This window comes from Furipterus horrens, unplaced genomic scaffold (genome assembly GCF_987537825.1).
Source record: "Furipterus horrens unplaced genomic scaffold, mFurHor1.1.pri manual_scaffold_10, whole genome shotgun sequence".
Lineage (NCBI taxonomy): Eukaryota > Metazoa > Chordata > Mammalia > Chiroptera > Furipteridae > Furipterus > Furipterus horrens.
In genome coordinates, this window is record NW_028327180.1 from 11,817,383 (window position 1) to 11,834,742 (window position 17,360).

The following is a 17,360-nucleotide window of genomic DNA, read 5'->3' on the forward strand; positions in this document are numbered from 1 at the left end:
CCTTGATGGGGCCCTCTACCTGTGTGTGTTTGTGAACAGAGAGGTATTTGCTGAGAATATCTTGGTTGTATTCAAAGGACAGTTGCTGTTTCAATAAGGCTGTCTTTGAACTTACACAGGAAGAAAACTAAGCTTTTTTATACTCTTGGTTAAACATCATTGGTTTATTTTATTTACTGTCCGCTCTTGGTTCTCTGCTCTAATTCCATACTGTTTTTAGATGATGACGTGTGGACTTTATGGGTATTCTTTGAGTTAATCTGTGGGATTCTAAAGTAGTCTGAAGATGATGATCGTGCATTTTGAATAGCTTTATTCTCCTAAAATCTCAGGACGGCAGCAAGTGTGTTAAGGATTACACAGTTATGAAATTCTAAAGGGAACAGTTTCTTCTTTGTATGTTTTAGACATTAGTTCTCATAGCGAAACTAAAGCTTGAAGATAGGCTCATGTGATTACTAAGTTTTCCTTACATCCTACAGAAACCAGCCTGTTAAAGACAAAATTCAGTCTAAAACACAAAGACCTGAGGCTTTCAAGTATCTGTTCATGTTTATTAACAAGGCTCTCTTCAAACTTGCCAAAGAGAAGAGTGGTAAAAAATAATTCCATTGTAATTTAACAGATTGTGGTGTGGTATAGCACATTAAAAGTACATGCATTCAAATCACGATTTTCTCAAGATAAAATTATTTTAAGAATTGGGTTCATTTTATTATAGTTGTGGCATTTTAGCTATTCATTCAGTATTATAGGAGTTTAAAAATTTGGTTTCTTGTAGGGGACTCAACCTTGGGAGTGTCTTCATTTTTTAACATGTTTTCCAATGCTTTGCCATCCAGCTGGAGTTATGGGATGTAGCAGCGCCCTGATAAGGATCGAGTGTTAACCATTAAATGTCCTTTCAGCAAGGTGTTTACTAGTACATGGAAAGCAATTCTGTTAGTCTTTGAATGTCTGTGCTGAAAATCCTTATATTTTTATGTTTCAACAGTTTGAGATCTTGAACCGATTTAAACCTTTGTCATTACGCCTAATAAAAGAATGACTCAAGGATGGGAGGGGAAATTTTTTGAGGAATTAGGTTTTTCCCTTTCTAGGGAGAAAAAAAAATGTTTTTAATAATATTTTTAAAATGTCATTACAAAGTTTGCTCAATAATATGTTCTTTAAATCCACCTCTATCTGTACAGTACTTTTATTATTCTGTTTTTTGCTTAAAATAATCAGTAACCATTTTAGATAGTTCTGTAGTGAACTGGTCTAAGCCACCAACAGATTCTAAGGTTTAAGTCTGAAAGCCAAGCTAATGTCATCGGTTGTAAATTAGAGTAACATGCGCCTTCTGACCGTTATGTGACATAGATGAAAAGAGAAATATGATCGTTGTGTCTGCCTTCCTACTTTTCCTGGCTCTCCACATGTTATGTCAGAATTTTATGTAGTCTTAAAACCCATGCTGAGAGCCTTTCCTGTTTCTGTAATAATTAATAAGTATCAAAGTAGTGACAGAACGTAAGTACCAGGACAGTTATGTTTGTTGTAGCATCAATGTTGAATGGATTTCCGTGTGTGCCAGATTGAAGAGCATGTGCCAGTGACAAAAATAGTCGAAAAATAATAATTAAGTAGTTGTAGTTCAAATATGTTCTGAAAGACAATCTTTAAAGAATGGGGGAATCAGAGGGTATCAGTACACCTAGACCAATCTCTCTTTGTATATAAATATGGCGGTATGATTAAATAGAGAAATCAGTCTTACTGGCACCATTTATGGTTTAGAAAACACTTTTTTCTTGAGAACGCCCATCCTGATTATTTTCGGTTTTAAGAGCTACTTGGATTTGTCTGCATTTTTCTATGTCAAAACATATGTCCTCTTCATTCTTATTCCAGTGTCCACAACGGTTTATGTACGTTTCTCTCCTTTGTGTTCAGTGAGGTAGAACTTGTGCTCATCACGTGAGCGTGACAAGTGGAAAGCTTGTGGCCAGGGCAGACAAGGTCACACGTTGTCATAGCACCGGAGAGAAGAGGTTTGGTTTCAAGGGAAAGAATGCTTATTATCCTTCTTGAATTAATGGGGGTGGGGGGGGTGGGCAGCTGTTTTCTTGGGGTAAATGGCGCACCCACCTTCTCTATGAACAAGTTTCGGGAGGCTTAATTTCTATTTTCATATTTATAAACCTTTCCACACCAGCAAATTTTTCATGAAAATGGACAGGTTAGAAATCTGAAAGAAAGTATCATGAGTGAGCTTTTTTCCTGGCTTCGGCTTTTGACAAGAAAATACTTAAATGCAGTGCAGGCCAGACCCAAGTATTACAATACTATGTATGATAAGGGCGAGTCTATGTTTCTGTTAAAGTATTCAACAAATATTTAAGCAGTAGCTTTCCCTGGGGGAAAAAGTGTTGGCTGGCAACTTAAAGAAATAGATTTTTGTCTACTTTGGATAAAGCAATTAATTTCTTAAGTAAAAGCAATAGCTGAGATGTGATGTCGTATTGTTCGGAATGCTGTGAGCAAATAAAAAACGTTGAAACTTTTATAAGCCTTGCTGTTAATACTTCTACTCTCTTCCCATCCTCCCATCCCTTATTTAAATCATTTATGCTCATGAAACAATGCTTTTCCTTTTTAATTTTTTAATCTTTATTGTGTTTTTTCCATTACCATTTAGTCCCCTTATACCCCCTCCGCCAGCAATCACCACACTGTTGTCCAGGTCCATGAGTCCTTTTTCCTTTTTGCTCAATCCCTTCACCCCCTAACGACAACCCCCCTGCCCCCTGCTGCCAAGCTGGATGGTGTGGTTGGAGCTGTGGTTTCCCCAGCACGCTCACTTCCTGCATGGCAGGCTCCAGTGGGTTCTCTTCCCTTCCCGGAGAGTGGTCTTCTCTCTCTCTCCAGTTTTCCTGTCTGAAAGCTTTATGGAGGCTGATGCCCAGAACTCTGCAGCTGGAGCTCAGGTCTCTTGGGAGACGGAGACATTGAGCCTACCGTCTGTGGTGGTGGAATGATGACTGGTACCGGAAACAAATCATCACAGAGCCAGAGGAAAGTGACCACTCTGAGAAGATGGTAAAGCACCAGAGACTGAAACGGGAGAGAAAAATCCACGGAGACGCTAAAGACATAACCCAGCCACTAAAAACAAGACAGGAACGTCAACGCTTTCTTTTTCTGAAATTGATCCTTGAGGCGCACTGACTGCCTGAGGAACAAGCTGATGAGCCTGCTTGTTGCCTAGACTAAGCTGGAAATAATCAACTCGAGGCTTCGGGCGGGTCCTGGAGAAGCAAACAGTCAGAAACTTGCCTCACAGAGCATGTCACTGCTGTGACGACAAGCACCCAGGTGTTAATGACTATTATGACAGCATCCAGAGAGACATGCTTCCAGAGAGTTCCTTTCTCCGTGACAATGGAAAATTCTGGCTCCTCTTGATAATCTACACATTTAAACACATGCTTATTCCCCTCCCAAAGCCTGACAGTGTCAGACTTTAAATAAAGAGTTATTTCCTGAGGTATCTTTCAAGTGACTTGAAAGATAGAAACACATGATGAAATAATATGTAACAATCTTAAAGTCAAGTCAAATAAATGACTAGTCACTCTATTAAATACATTGACAAATGGTACTACAGTTTTCTATTAAGGATGAAACAGGAATTTTTAACCTTTAATTGCTTTTGTAGGATAAGTTAAATAATCAGATAACTGATAAAAATTCCCTTATTTTAAGTACATGCATTATATGCACATCACTACATATTATATTTCTCATCTCAAAATAGACTTGCCTATAAAAATGTTTACTTAGTCAAAACAGTGGCTTAATATAATTCCTGCAAAGTTGTCGGAAGAATAACGTCATTGCCTTAGGCAGGAACTCAATCACCGAGACAACAGCCATATCTGAGTATCTGATGTATTTTATTTGTTCACATTATCTTATTTGAGGTTAACCTACTTCATTTGACAGTTTAAAAATCATTCTGTAAACAAAATTAAAAACCAGCAGCAACAGCTAAAATAAGGGCACAATGTATAATAAAATAAAGGAATGCGTCAAAAGGAATATTCCGATGCAGCAAAAGAAATGTGACAGTGACTATGAATTCAACAGTAAGAGGGTGAAGAAACCTCCCCCACCTGGAACAGGAATAGGAAGAACGAAGAAGCACGACTCCAAAGTGCAGGTGTGCCAGTTTTCATGTCCACATCCACTCGGGAAACAAAGCATACTATTCTTCTATATAAAGTGACAAGTTCTGCTTTAAAACATTCAGGTACATTATCTTGCAGGGTTTTGTTTTTTACTTTTTTCCTTCAGTTTACATCATCACTACATTGATTTAATTGGGAAGATGGTCATATGCAATACATGGTATAATTTCTGGAATCTACGGAGAGTATGGAGATGGTCAAGTTTATTTTTTGCTTTATTTGCAATGAGGAATAAGCTGAAAATCCAGTATCAGAAACATCAGTACTTTTATTCTTTCCAAAAAGAAAAGAAAAAGCCCCGAGCCCTCTGTCATCTCCATTTCCACCATGACTCTGTAACAAAAGACTGTTCATTTGCACTGAATTCTGGCAGCTGACATAAAGAATAACTTGTTTAATGCAAAATTGGTCTGCTATTTGTCCTAATTGACCAAATAGAACCCTTACTCTGGCATCACATAAAAATCACCCTTCCATAATTGTTTAGAATCTCAAATGTTGTCCCATTGCAGGGGACTATCTGTTGAATATAATTTTTGAATAGAGGACTTTTTATGAAATATATTTCAAATCTTAAAAAATAGTTTTAATGCTCCCCAAAGTGATAGGATTTACCCTAGCTGACAATGCCTATGCCATTTACGATCATGTCTTTTCCTTACAGCTCTGATTTTTATTTTAAAAAGTCCAAATACACTAATGGCTGCTGCCTTGTTTAGCATTAAGCAGCACTATTTTTTTTAAACCATGTTTATAGCTCAACAGCAAGACTACAAAGTTATAATATACACATATCACGAACAGAGTCATCTTTTTTTGGAATTCACTGAATAAACTGTATTCTGGTAAATCCCCTTTCCCCTAATAAGAGAATGCACTAAACCTACAGTGAGGTGTTAAATATTTCTCCAACAGTTCTCATTGTACTATATTATGAAAACGCTAGGTTTCAAGCCAGGTACTAATAAATATTTAATGGAAAGGAAAGCCACCCCAACACAGAACATAAAAAAGAGCCTGTCCCGCGCCTGGCGGCCGGGTCAGCCGGACAGGGCCGAGATCTCGTAGTCACTGGCCGAGCTGATGGCCTTGCCCATCATGCGCACGTTCTTGGCGCTGGTGATCCTGGCCATCATGCACACGGGCTTGTCAAAGTACCCGACCAGCGCGGGCTCCGTCAGCAGGGAGGCCAGGAACTGCTCGAAGGTGATGGCCCAGTCCCGGTCCAGGCTGGCGCTCCCGGGCAGCGCGGCGGTGCCCTGGCCGCTGCGCACCAGCACCGTGTCCTCCCCGATGTCCTCGCAATGCAGCTTGTCCTCCTCGTGGGAGCCGGCACTCAGCACCGAGTACGAGGACATGGAGCTGTCGTCCTTGGTGTCGTCGTCAGAGATAAGCATGGAGGAGCAGGCCCCGTTGTCCCGCGGGGACGAGTCCTCCAGCTTGATGTCCTCCATCTGTCCCCCCAGGGAGTGGTCCTCGCTGTCGCCTGCCAAGCCGGCCGGGTGGGGATCCGCGGGCTCCACCCCGTAGGGCGGGCCGGGCCCTTTCTTCGGGAAGGGCACTCCCGGGATGCCCTGGCTGCAGGGCCCGCTGGCCCCACTGCCCGCCTCCTTCCCCGGGTGGGTGACGAAGAGCTTGCCCACCTCCCCGATCTCCAGCAGGAGGCTGGTCACGGCTGCAGTGGCGTGGTACAGCTCCTGCTCGTTTGGGTCCTCGCTGAACATGTTATACATCGTCTTACACAGCTCGATAAACTGCCCCTGAAAAGTGATTTCGAATAGCTCAAAGGACGTCACCAGCTCCCCGGCAGCACAGGGGCAGGACTCATGTGACCTGCAAAGCCATTTCCCATCAGGACAACAAAAAGATCCCCAAAAAGTCCTGTGTATAGGCTGCGTTGATGCCTTATCCAAAGCTCTTTATGGGTGGTACCATTTTTTACAACCTGAAAATTCTCCTACATCCGCGAAAGTAGAAAGAATGAAATAATGAAACTCCGTGTACCGACCCATCACCTCGAGTGAAGACCAGTTGCTACAGTTGTTCATCAGCGTTTTTATCCTTTGCGGAAGTGTCTTGAGTAAATCCCAGCCCTCATTTAACACCTACACACTTTAGCAGGCATCTCAGTTTTTGCAGGGTTAGCTCAGAACCCCTCCCCCACGACACATCTGTTGGGGCCCTGGACAGAACAAATGCCTTCCAAACCCCATCCAGATGATTCATCTGTTTTCCATCAGGAAAGGTAGCATTTCCATATAGTGTTATAATTACCTATATATTTTTATCTCTGTACACGTCAGATAGCTTCAGAGCTGAGCACAGTACTTTGAAAGCATCACACGGCCTTCTCTTTTGAGTATCTGAGGGTATTTTTAACGACTGGGATGAGATGCGTACTCTCAAAATTGACAATTTCCTGTTTCACATTTTTTCTGAGTAGGTCATTTTCTCACAACTGAGCATATTTTTTGATGCACAAAATAGATGTAAATAGGTACCAACTGCCCCAAGTTACTGTTACCTTTGAGGGGTATTTATTCTACGACTGGAAAATAGAGCTTTGGGGGTTGAAATGAAAGGACTGCACCATTGAGAGCTTACCTGGTTCAATTTGGGTAAATCCTTTGCATTCTTTGATTTTGACTTATTTTCTGCAGTCCAGAGCCTCAGATAAATACGATTTTCTTGAGAATTTGCCCTTTTTCCTAAAACCGAAATGTCAAAAAGTAAGGGGTCCAAGGTCAAGAAAGAGTGTCCAACCAACAGGATACGGTAAACATGTAGAAGAGAAAGTCTGTACCTCTGTCCGGCTTCAGACTCACTGTCACGAAGCCATCGTCTGCACCGTGTTTGCTTCTGCTCTCCAGACCAACCACTACCAAGAAAATATTCAGCATTAAAATTAGACTGTATAATAAACCCATAGATTTAGCATTTGTAGTAGAAAACAGAGAAACCACTGGGTAGAATTGCGTAATTTAGCAAAAAACAAAACAAAACAGAAACCCAGCACATCAAGTGAAATTTGAATTTAAGGTCAACAAAAAAGTCATTTTTTAGTATAAGTGTGTCCCAAATAGTGCCTGGGGCATGCCTGTGCTAAACAAATTACTGTTTGCTTATTTGAAATCAAATTTTACTAGCTGTCCCATAATTTATGTGACAACCCTATTTCTAGGTGAACAAGTAACTCCCCCAGAATTCTTTGTCACAACTGGAGTTTAGTGTACAATCAGGAGATAAAGGGATGATGTCATGCCGTCCCCAGTAGTTAAAAAAGGGTGACACTTCCCCCGGGGAATGCTGCTACCCCCCCCTCTGTTATCTTGTCACCCTAACTTTGCATACATGAGACTGATTTTCCTTCCAGCCCCACAAAAGACCAAAAACTCACTTTCTAAAAAGAAATTAAACCAATGTTGATAAAACAAATGTTATATATTACAAAATTCCTTCAGATTTATAATCTGGCATTTCAAAAATATGACTTTCAGGGAAACTACTTCTAACAGAATGACATTCTTAATGAGCCTGAGCCTAGCAGGGAGAGGGGAGCCAGGTCTATAGCTCAGCAGAACATGTGTTGTCTAAGCTAGGGGGACACGATGTCCCTGGTCCCTTCAGGGGGCTGAAGCACCTGCTCCCCAATAGTTACCCAACTCAAAAACTTGAAAAGAAGGACAAATACCACATGATTTCACTTACATGTGGAATCTAAAGAACAATTTAAAGGAACAAACAAAACAGAAGCAGACTCATAGATGCAGAGAACAGACTGATGGTTGCCAGAGGGGAGGGGGTTGGGGGACTGGGTGAAAGGTGAAGGGATTAAGATGTACAGACTGGCATTTACAGAATAGTCACGGGATGTAAAGTACAGCACGGGGAATGTAGTCAGTCATACTGGAATCACTATGTGTGGCGTCAGGTGGGTACTGGAAATATTGAGGGGAGCACTTTGTAAAGCATATGATTGTCTAACCACTATGCTGTACACCTGAAACTAACAGATAGTATTGAATGTAAACTATAACTTAAAAAATTAAAAAATAAAATAAAATAAAACAGTAAGTAATATCAGTCATATCCATACTCTTCTTTGATTGACTAGCTTTGGAGGCAACTTTTTTCCCAGAACAGAAGGCTCTGTGGAAAAGAAACACAGTACCCTGGTGAGAAAAGCCACTTACCATGTGTGCATTCTGGGGTGATATCTTCAAAGAAATACTGAGTGGCTTCAAAGGCAGAATCTGGCTCATCCTGATCAGAGGATGGCTCTAGAGAGGGCAAGAAAGATAACTCTCATACAGGCAGGACGGGAGGCTCATGACCCGGGAAGGGGGAGGAGCTAAGGTTACACAGGGTGGGCGGGGTCACAGGCTACAGTTTTATCCTGCCTTTATTCTAGTTCCAAATCTTCCTCTATTTTTTTTTTTAATTTTAGTTTTGTTAGACAGATCCCAGCCAACCTTGTTTAAAATGTAAATTCCCACCATCTTTCGTACTTATTTCTGTGAGTGTCAGAACTACCCCCACTGGACTGAGAATCTCAGAGTCCATGGAATCCCATGTGTTACCAAATGCTAGTTGCTCTTTCTCTTGCAGAGGTCTGCTCTTTGCTATTAACCCAACTCACGCTCCAGACAAGTCAATGACCATAGACTGAGGACATGTTGCTTCAGAAGTTAGGTCGAGAGTCCTTACTCGGTTCATTCTTAGTGACCAATGAGTGATTTTATAAATCAAAAAGAGGCAGAAAACATTTCAAGCCAGGTCATGGTTCCAGGTGCATGTGCTGCTGTGTGTAGCTCACTTACCAGGCAAGACGTGCATTTTGTACAGGAGTTTGAGTTTCTCTGTGAGGTCTCCGTGGCAAGCAGCACCTGGAAATCCAAAAATACCAATATGATATTGCATCGTGTGTGCTAGAAACGCCTCCGGGCATAGCATTCCCCCGAAAAGCCTACTCTTTACAAACTGAAGCCAAGATTCTGGGTGACAGAAGGTCTGGCCAGGACACATTTGGATTAAGAGCCTTGAAACCAGGATTCCTGGTTTCAACACTTTGTATTTACTCTGTGACCTCGGAAGAGTCGACCTCTCTGAACCTCAGTTTACCCGCGATAAGGCAGGATGATAAACAGAAGATTCTACCAGTGGTTTCGCCATCAGGACCCAGGATATGTGGGAACTAAATGTGTTAACACATATGAAACACTTAGAATAGTGCCTGGCATGTAATAAACTGTGTTATTAATAAGAAAGACCACATGAATGAACCTCAACATCCTAAATACCTGAGTTCAGAAATAATCTCAAAATATATTTGAGATCGCTTCACATTTCTCATTTTAGAAGTCCTTTTTTGTTGTTGTTTTGGGTTCTCCTAAATGTTTCTTCCTTTTAACTTATTCAAACCTATCTGCCATTATATCACCAGAAATTCGATCAAAAGAATCCTGCTACTTTTTCCTTTACGGTCCCCATGTAGTTCAGGAATCAGAAAATCCTTTGTAAACATCTTTTCTCAGAGCACCTAGTGGAAGATCAACCAGATTTGGCAAAAGAAGGAAAAAAGGAATCAAAAACTCTAGGTTGGCAAGGACATTGGGGTTATCTTGTCTGACCTCCACTTAATGTTGGGATCTCACACATCCAGGTAAGATGGGACTCAAGACCCTGCTAGAATGTTCTCAGAGCCACAGAGCTCCCTACAGCCAGAGGCATCTCGTTCCACTGATGTGTTCTCGAAATACTGAAAGTTCTTCTGTAATTTTTACTTTAGTCTCAGGATTCTTAACCTGAAGACCCAACTTCACAAAGCCCATGAGTCCCACAAAATGTAAAGTTTTATGTCTAATAATGTCATTTTGGGGGGAAGAAAATGTCCATAGTCCTTTCAGATTTCAAAGAGTCTATGACTCAAAAAAGATTTAGAATTACTCCTCTTCCCCTTATTCTCCTCTTTAAAGCTGAACAGAATAGGTCTATTGGCCCTTCAGCCAACAGTACACACTAGAGGGACAGCCACTCTGTCCCCTTCAAGCTTATCTTTTCAAGGCAAATTTGTCTTTCCAGGAGATACTTTTCCAAATTTTTCAACTTTCTCATATGACATGGTGTACATACCTATGCTTTCCTATTCTTATTCACATCCACGTTATGTGTTAATTTGTCAGTCAGTATTGCTCTGGATTCCCCTGGCTGGTTTGGCTCAGTGGATTGAGCGTCGGCCTGCGAGCTAAGTGTCGCTGGTTCGATCTTCCAGTCAGGGCACATCAGAGAAGGAAAACTCTGACTCCAAAAAACCTCCGCTGCCTTGCGGCATACCTCTTCAGGGGAAAGGCTAAGGGAGTAAACCCCAACAGAAAATCCGGAGCCGGAGTCCCTAAGGCGGTTTGGCGTTGTAGTCAACACCGGCAACTCCTGCGGCGCACCTGAAGCCAAGCTGTATTGACTCTGTCTTTCCCTTGGACCCTTCAGCTGCGAAGAGAGGGGGGGTCTGCTGCATGGGCAACAGCAGACCCTCCATATCACCCTGCCCAGGCTCTGTAGCTTCAGCTTCACTGGAGAGGACACTCCAGCGTCATCGCAAGATGTCGATTCAACACGGGAGGAGACAGATACCGTGTCACTCCCGAGTCGGACTGCACAGCCATTCTCGGCGGTGCAGATAGACTCTTAAGAAGCTACACCATCGTCTCTCGAGACGGACGGCTGCCGACGACGATTGCTCTGGACACTGAGTTCCAGAAGCCTCTTTGGCCTCTTCAGAAAGTTGTGGGATTGTTCTCAACTCTTCCACGAATATAGCTTAACTCGCATTCAACTTTTTATACTCCTTCACTGTGGAGCTTCCTATTGCCCATATGGTTACTAAACCCCAAGGTGTTTGTATACTAATACTAATCATGAAAATAATGACAGACATTTATTGAGCCTTCATTTTATATTAAGCCCTATGCTAACTATTCTCCATGTATTTCAATTCTTCTCACAATAGTTCTATGAAATAGGCACAATGATTTTCCTGATATTACAGATGAAAAAAGTTGGGCTTATTGACATTCAGTAATTTGTTCAAGATCATAAGCTAGTAAATAGCAGGCCCAGGATTTGAACTCAGATTTGTTTGACCCTAGATCCCACGTTTAAAAACACTGTATTTATTATATGCAGACACCTTAGCTAGTTCTTTTACCAACATTTCTTTAAACTTAGGATTTCTGATTTACCCCTGTCAATTTGTTTTTACCAATCTTCCTCCTCTTGTATTTTTTTAAAATTTCTTTTCGTCATTCAACCTATTGGCTGTCTCTCCCGGCTTTGTCTCTCCTATTCGTAAGACTGTCTCTCTCTTTACTGTTTTAAGTTGCCGAGTCAAGTAGAGGAGGGTACCTAGAAATCATAGTGACAATAATAACAAACCCCTTTGAGCCAGGCTCTGTTCTAGGAACTTTACTTGAATTATCTCATTTAGTCCTGACAATAACTCTATTTTTAAATTAGGAGACAGTCACAGAGGTTAATACCAAGCCCAAGGTACTTGAGAACTTTCGGTTGAAACTGACTCGTTAACTATCACACTTTGGGGGCAGAGTTCGGCCAGTCACACAGTCATCAGCTCCCATACACTTCCACCTTTTCCGTTTATAATGAGTCATCTGTCCAAGGGCCCGCGGAGCCATGACCTGTGCGACGTGTTTAGAGACTCTGCCTTTCAAGCAACATGATGGGAGAAGGAGACGTGGCTACTTTATGGCTTTTGATAGTAACCCTTTCTTTCTAATTCCATGTAGACCATTTATTCGTTCCCTGATTTCTAGAGGAATCTTTCTGAGGATCGATATTAAAATGATTGATCCATTCTTTACCAAAATTCATTTTTTAATTTTTAAAAACTTGAACAGATGGTCTCTTTTCAGGCCTGTTGGTCTGTCTCCATAACTGTCACTGACCCACAGACCCTGACAACAGCTCAGAGGTCTCCCGGTATCTGGGGTGCAGCTTACCTCGCTCATCACTGCATTTTAAGAAGCTTACGGATTCTTTTTCCATGTTTTCACTACCTTGGACCTCTCTTTCCTTTCCTGAAGATTTTGAAAAGTATTCTTCTTTGTTGGAGTTGACCGAACTAAGTAAATTAAATATTTTTATTTATTTCTATCACTTCCTACATGCAGAACCTGCCTCTTTTTCCTCTTGGTACTTGTCCAAGGACAACTCTTTTCAAAACCCTTTTCATAGACACTAATATTTACCTTGTCTCACTTTTTTAAAAGGCAGAATGTACTAAGGTATTCCTTGTATACTTAAAAATTAATACGTCCTTCTTCCCTAAAACAAACAAACAAAAAACCACATCCTGTTTGTTGTCCTCAGCATAAAGTAATTAGGAAAAAATGAACTTTAGAGACAGACAGTCCACTAGAATACAGGGCAGTGAACAGGTCAGCAGGCAGGAACCACACGCTGCTCATGTGGTGTGGGTGCACAATCTCTCGAGGGATGGCCCTTCCTCCTGGCATAATGGAGAGAAAAGACCTCCCTGCACACAGCTGAGCTACGGCGGTTTTCTCAGCCCCTTCTTAAAAACATCACAAAATGTTTTTATAAAATTTTATGAAATATATATTTCATATATATGTTTATATATACACACATATATATATTCAAAAATATATACATACACTCAAAGAAAAGCTATCCATACAAACATTTTCTCCTGTGAAGTTTTCATGGTCTGTGTTTAGGTTGGCATTTTGTTGTCTCGTCTCTGATGATGCATTTTTACTAGTGTTGGGGACTATCTAATGTAGAAGGCAATGAATTAATCACATAATATATCCAATAGCTAAAAAAGAATTTTACCATCAGTTTGCAAATCCTGAAATGTGCTGCTCTGCCCTCTAACCCCGATCCGCTGGGGGCAGTGCTGAGCACGATGGGGGTTATACTGCCCCATTGGCCCTCCCGAATCACGCCATCACCCCACATCCTTACTTAGCCCAGAGACGAACTCTCGGAAGTTAATCAGAGAGTCTCCATTTTCATCCAGTAACTGGAATAAGCGGGAGGCCAGCACATCCGAGTGAGTTCCACAGGCCCAGGGAAAGAGAAGCGCAAACATCCCCTTGAACTGCTCAAAGTCAATGCGATACTGTTCGAGGTAAGGCAGGCTGGGGTCATGCCGGTCCAGCGCATTGCTGCTCCCGCCCCAGTAGCAGCTGGTTAGGTGTTCTGCCTGAAAAAACAAAGAACACATTGGTATTGGGGACGCGATCCCACAGCAGATACCAGGAAGAAAAGGCCCACGCTCAAGTTTGGAAATAGGCTTCTGGTCAACCCGTGTGCAACTCCCAGGGCACTGCTCTGCACTCAGGGCCTGGGTCTCCTTGTTTTGCTCATACCTCACCAGCTCCATGGCAACCATCTCTGCGCTTAACATCGGGCATGAAAGATCTGGTTCAGTTACTAAAGGAGGGGAACAAAGAAAGCGAACCCTAAACCCCACTTCTTCCTCTTATACACACCCTCACAGGAATTTTAAGAAATAACTCCTACAAAGATAAACAAAAAAAAAATTGTTTTAAAGAAATAAAGAGAATGTTAACCTGAAAAAGATCTGTAATTTAGGCCATGTGACCACCTTGTTCTCTAGGTGAGGAGGGTCAAGTCCAGGGGTCAAGTGGCCTATGCAGGTCATCCAACCTGTTAGCCAAGGCAGATCCTAACGAAATTTTGAGTTTCCCCAATTCATTGTTTAGCATCCCATAAACCCCGGTGCCTCCTGGTCACCAAAACCACATAAATATCATCCGGGCCACATGGGATTCCAGCTACAAATGTGTGGTCCTCCTATTCCACACATCTGAAAATAGCTCTAGAAAAAGTATGAGTAGCAGCCACTGTGGGTGAGAAGAGGAGGTTGGAGCCAACTAAAAGCTTCCTGTTTCTGTCCCTGGAAACAAGGTAGCCCATTCTAGGAAGACCACAAAGATAAAACACATAAAATGGACAGGAAGAACACCCCCACACACACACACATTACATTAGCTGTGGACGTTGGTGGGGGACGGGGAGGGGCATAGAAAGGGGGCTGTATTTTTACATTTTTATACTTTCAGCTCCATCTTCCTATGTGCTTGTTGTAATTCACGCAATCTTTTAAAAAATTCACAGAAAAACCTAGAACTGAATTATTAAAGTGAACTTTATTATGCCCCCGAATGCACAAGAATTCACTTTGAAACTCACCTTGAAAAGGGCATAAAGTTCTTCCAGCTCATCAATGGTAAAGGACGTCTCTGTCACAATGGTTCGTACCTGCAGAAACAATAAATACAATGAATTTCCCCGAAGTGCCATATCGGGAAAGTTCCTGCTCTTCTTCTACGCCACCGCCAATGCGTCAAGCAGGGCCTTAGGGGCCACAGGGGAGCGAGGAGGGAGGATGGGGGGAAGGTCACACGCTGCCTCTCAAAGCACTGACCACGTTCCGTTTGGTAGTGTCCTCCAGCGTCTGGATCACCTTCAGTCTCTGTTTGAATCTCATCTGCTCAATCAGATCTGCCCGGATGGTTCCAAATTTCTGGAAGAGAGGGAGATTGGCTTTTCTGAGACATCTGCTAACACACACAGTGTCGTGTCTGCAGCATTGATGGGGACACAAGCCTGATGCGTAGGAGAAACTTCCAGTCTCTCCCACAGCCCATTGTGACCAGGTGACTGGATTCCGGCCAATAGGATGTGAGAAGAAGTTTTATGACAATGGCCCTTAAAAGGAAACGGGCACAGCCATGCTGTGCCTCTACCTGTGGGGATAAGACGTATCTTAAGAGTGGAAGAGAAAAGGCCTGGGTCCCTGATGCTGCTGAGCTCCGCGTCAGGCCTGAATTGCCTTTGCAGACTGAGAAGTAACAGAAAAACAAATCTCTGTTTTGTTCAACTCTAGTGTGGGGTCTACAATAGCCCGTATTTCGACTAATACAACAGCTAAAACTTAGAAACTGCCTATTGTAGCGATCGCCATGAAGGTACATGCTTTAATTCCATGTGATCTCATTCCCCTGGGTCTCTTTATACTTCACTGGCCACTTCTTTTCTCTCTCTCTGCACATCCTCTCCCCCTCTCAACCTTAGGGAATGTCAGTCTTTAGATCTCTACCCACCTCCTTCTGTCCCAATGAACACCCTTGCTCTGACTTTAATGCTTGGGAGCTCTTATTTGGATCTTGACTCTAGCTGTGTGCCATTTCATATAAACCCAACACATTTTTAACTTGCATAACTGTCTGTCCTTCTGCACAAAGTCCTCCTTGTGTTTCATTAGCCACAGCCTTTCCCTACTTACCACTTCTCAGATGAAACCTACTGGACTGAGTCATCCTGAACATTAGGAAACTCTCTGGTGGCCATATTCCTGCTCTCAGTCTTTAATTAATGTATCCTTGTGCTTTTCAGAAAGATCATCTTGGTATCTGAGTCCAGCTGGAAGCTGGGACTTAGTCTTTTACTTCTGGATAACTCTACAGGACTGCAGAGCCTCGGCCACAGCTCCCACACAGAGGATAACTGTCACACTGTTGCAACAACCCCTTCCGGTAACGGCTGGGGAGGGCATACCACAGCAAGAATTTCCCCCTCGAGGCACTTACAACTAAAGTTATCATCTTTACTCACCAGGAGACATTGGATCAATATATCACAGCACCCTACCAACAACTGGCAAGTGCTTGATTAAATCTCAAAGCTGAATGTGTTTGCAGTATTTTTCCGACTTTTCTATTCTCCAGGCTAATTATCCTGAAGCACAGAAAGAACTGTGTTGCAAGCCTCTAAACACTGGTGTTGTGCGTCAGTCCAAACCAGGTTATCACTGGCTCTGTGATGGGTGGCCCCATTCCGCAACTAGGGCAGTGATGCCCAGCCCTCACCGGGCACTGGAATCAGCTGGGGAACTTTTTAAAAAAATACTTATTCTTGGGCCTCAGGCCAGAGATTCAGATTGAATTTGTCTGCCATGGAGCCTGGGAATTCATATTTTTAAAAGACTGGCTTACAAGTTTTTAGTGATTTTTAAAAATGGAGAACCACTAATCCAAAGATCAGGAAGGAAAAAAAAATAAGCAAAGGTTTCTAATGTTCTTTTTTAGGGTAACCTGTAAGGCATTGGGACGCCATTGGAAACTTATGAGCAGGGGGTAACGCTAACCAGAGGGAAAAAGATAAAGAGAAGCGGGCTGTCATGCACTGAAAGCCTAGGTAATGCAGGCACTGATGTAAGTGAGAGGGGCGTCTTCCCAGGCAGAGGAGGGAAACTGCAGTGTACTGTGACGGGATGTGTGGCAGCCCAAGGGCCACCATTAGGGATCAGCCAGACAGGACGGAAATGGAAACCAGCCCTTGGTCTTGTTTCCATTCTCTTTCCTTTCCCGTTAAAAACGGGCCAAGTGCTGATTTCAGCATGACATCAGCTTATCTGCTGAAGAATAAAGCGAAGCTCCCACATAGGAGGCTTTATTACTTTGGTGCAGAATTATCTTAACAATACAGGTTTCAGGGGATCCCTTTAGAAAAACAACCCACAGGTATAACAACTACTGCCTTTAATCACATGGGCTCTTTTTCTGGAAGAATAATCATCCAAAATTTCCAAAGTCCTGAGGGAACGATGAAGACACAACACACACACACACACACACACACACGAGCGCGCGCACACACACACACATTATGATAATAACCAGTTTTGGAGAGACTGAAGTGAAACAGCCATGCTTTATTTCTATTAGTGGAAATATAAATTGGAACAATCTTCATAAAAATTGAACGGTGGAACTTGGAAACAGTTCATACTTTTTGAGCTATTGCTGTAAATCTATTCCTAAGAATGGACTCCAGGAAAATAATCAGCGATCTGATATTTGTATATAAGCTTATCATGTAATATCAAATGATACCTATACAATACCGTATGTTTACCATATTATACTGAAAATCTGGAAGCAACCAAAGTAAACACCCAACAAAAGGGAACCAGTTAAATAAATTTTGATACTTCATTAAAGCAGAATATCAAGAATCTATTAAAACCATGCCTTCAAACAATATTTTGTATAT

At 42.2% G+C, this 17,360-nt stretch overlaps 1 protein-coding gene across 1 annotated transcript in view; it reads right to left on the reverse strand.

The window, feature by feature from the left end:
* Window positions 1-5,025: 5,025 nt before the first annotated feature.
* The window catches only part of TBC1D9 (TBC1 domain family member 9), a 74,348-nt gene continuing 62,013 nt past the window's right edge, over window positions 5,026-17,360 (reverse strand). The window contains exons 14-21 of the mRNA XM_090289947.1: window positions 14,731-14,829; window positions 14,496-14,564; window positions 13,242-13,482; window positions 9,056-9,121; window positions 8,429-8,515; window positions 7,039-7,113; window positions 6,840-6,943; window positions 5,026-5,995 (exon numbers count right to left, since the gene is read on the reverse strand). Coding sequence (XP_090146073.1) covers window positions 5,276-5,995; window positions 6,840-6,943; window positions 7,039-7,113; window positions 8,429-8,515; window positions 9,056-9,121; window positions 13,242-13,482; window positions 14,496-14,564; window positions 14,731-14,829 — 1,461 coding nt within the window. The 3' untranslated portion in view covers window positions 5,026-5,275. The remainder of the gene's footprint in view (window positions 5,996-6,839; window positions 6,944-7,038; window positions 7,114-8,428; window positions 8,516-9,055; window positions 9,122-13,241; window positions 13,483-14,495; window positions 14,565-14,730; window positions 14,830-17,360) is intronic.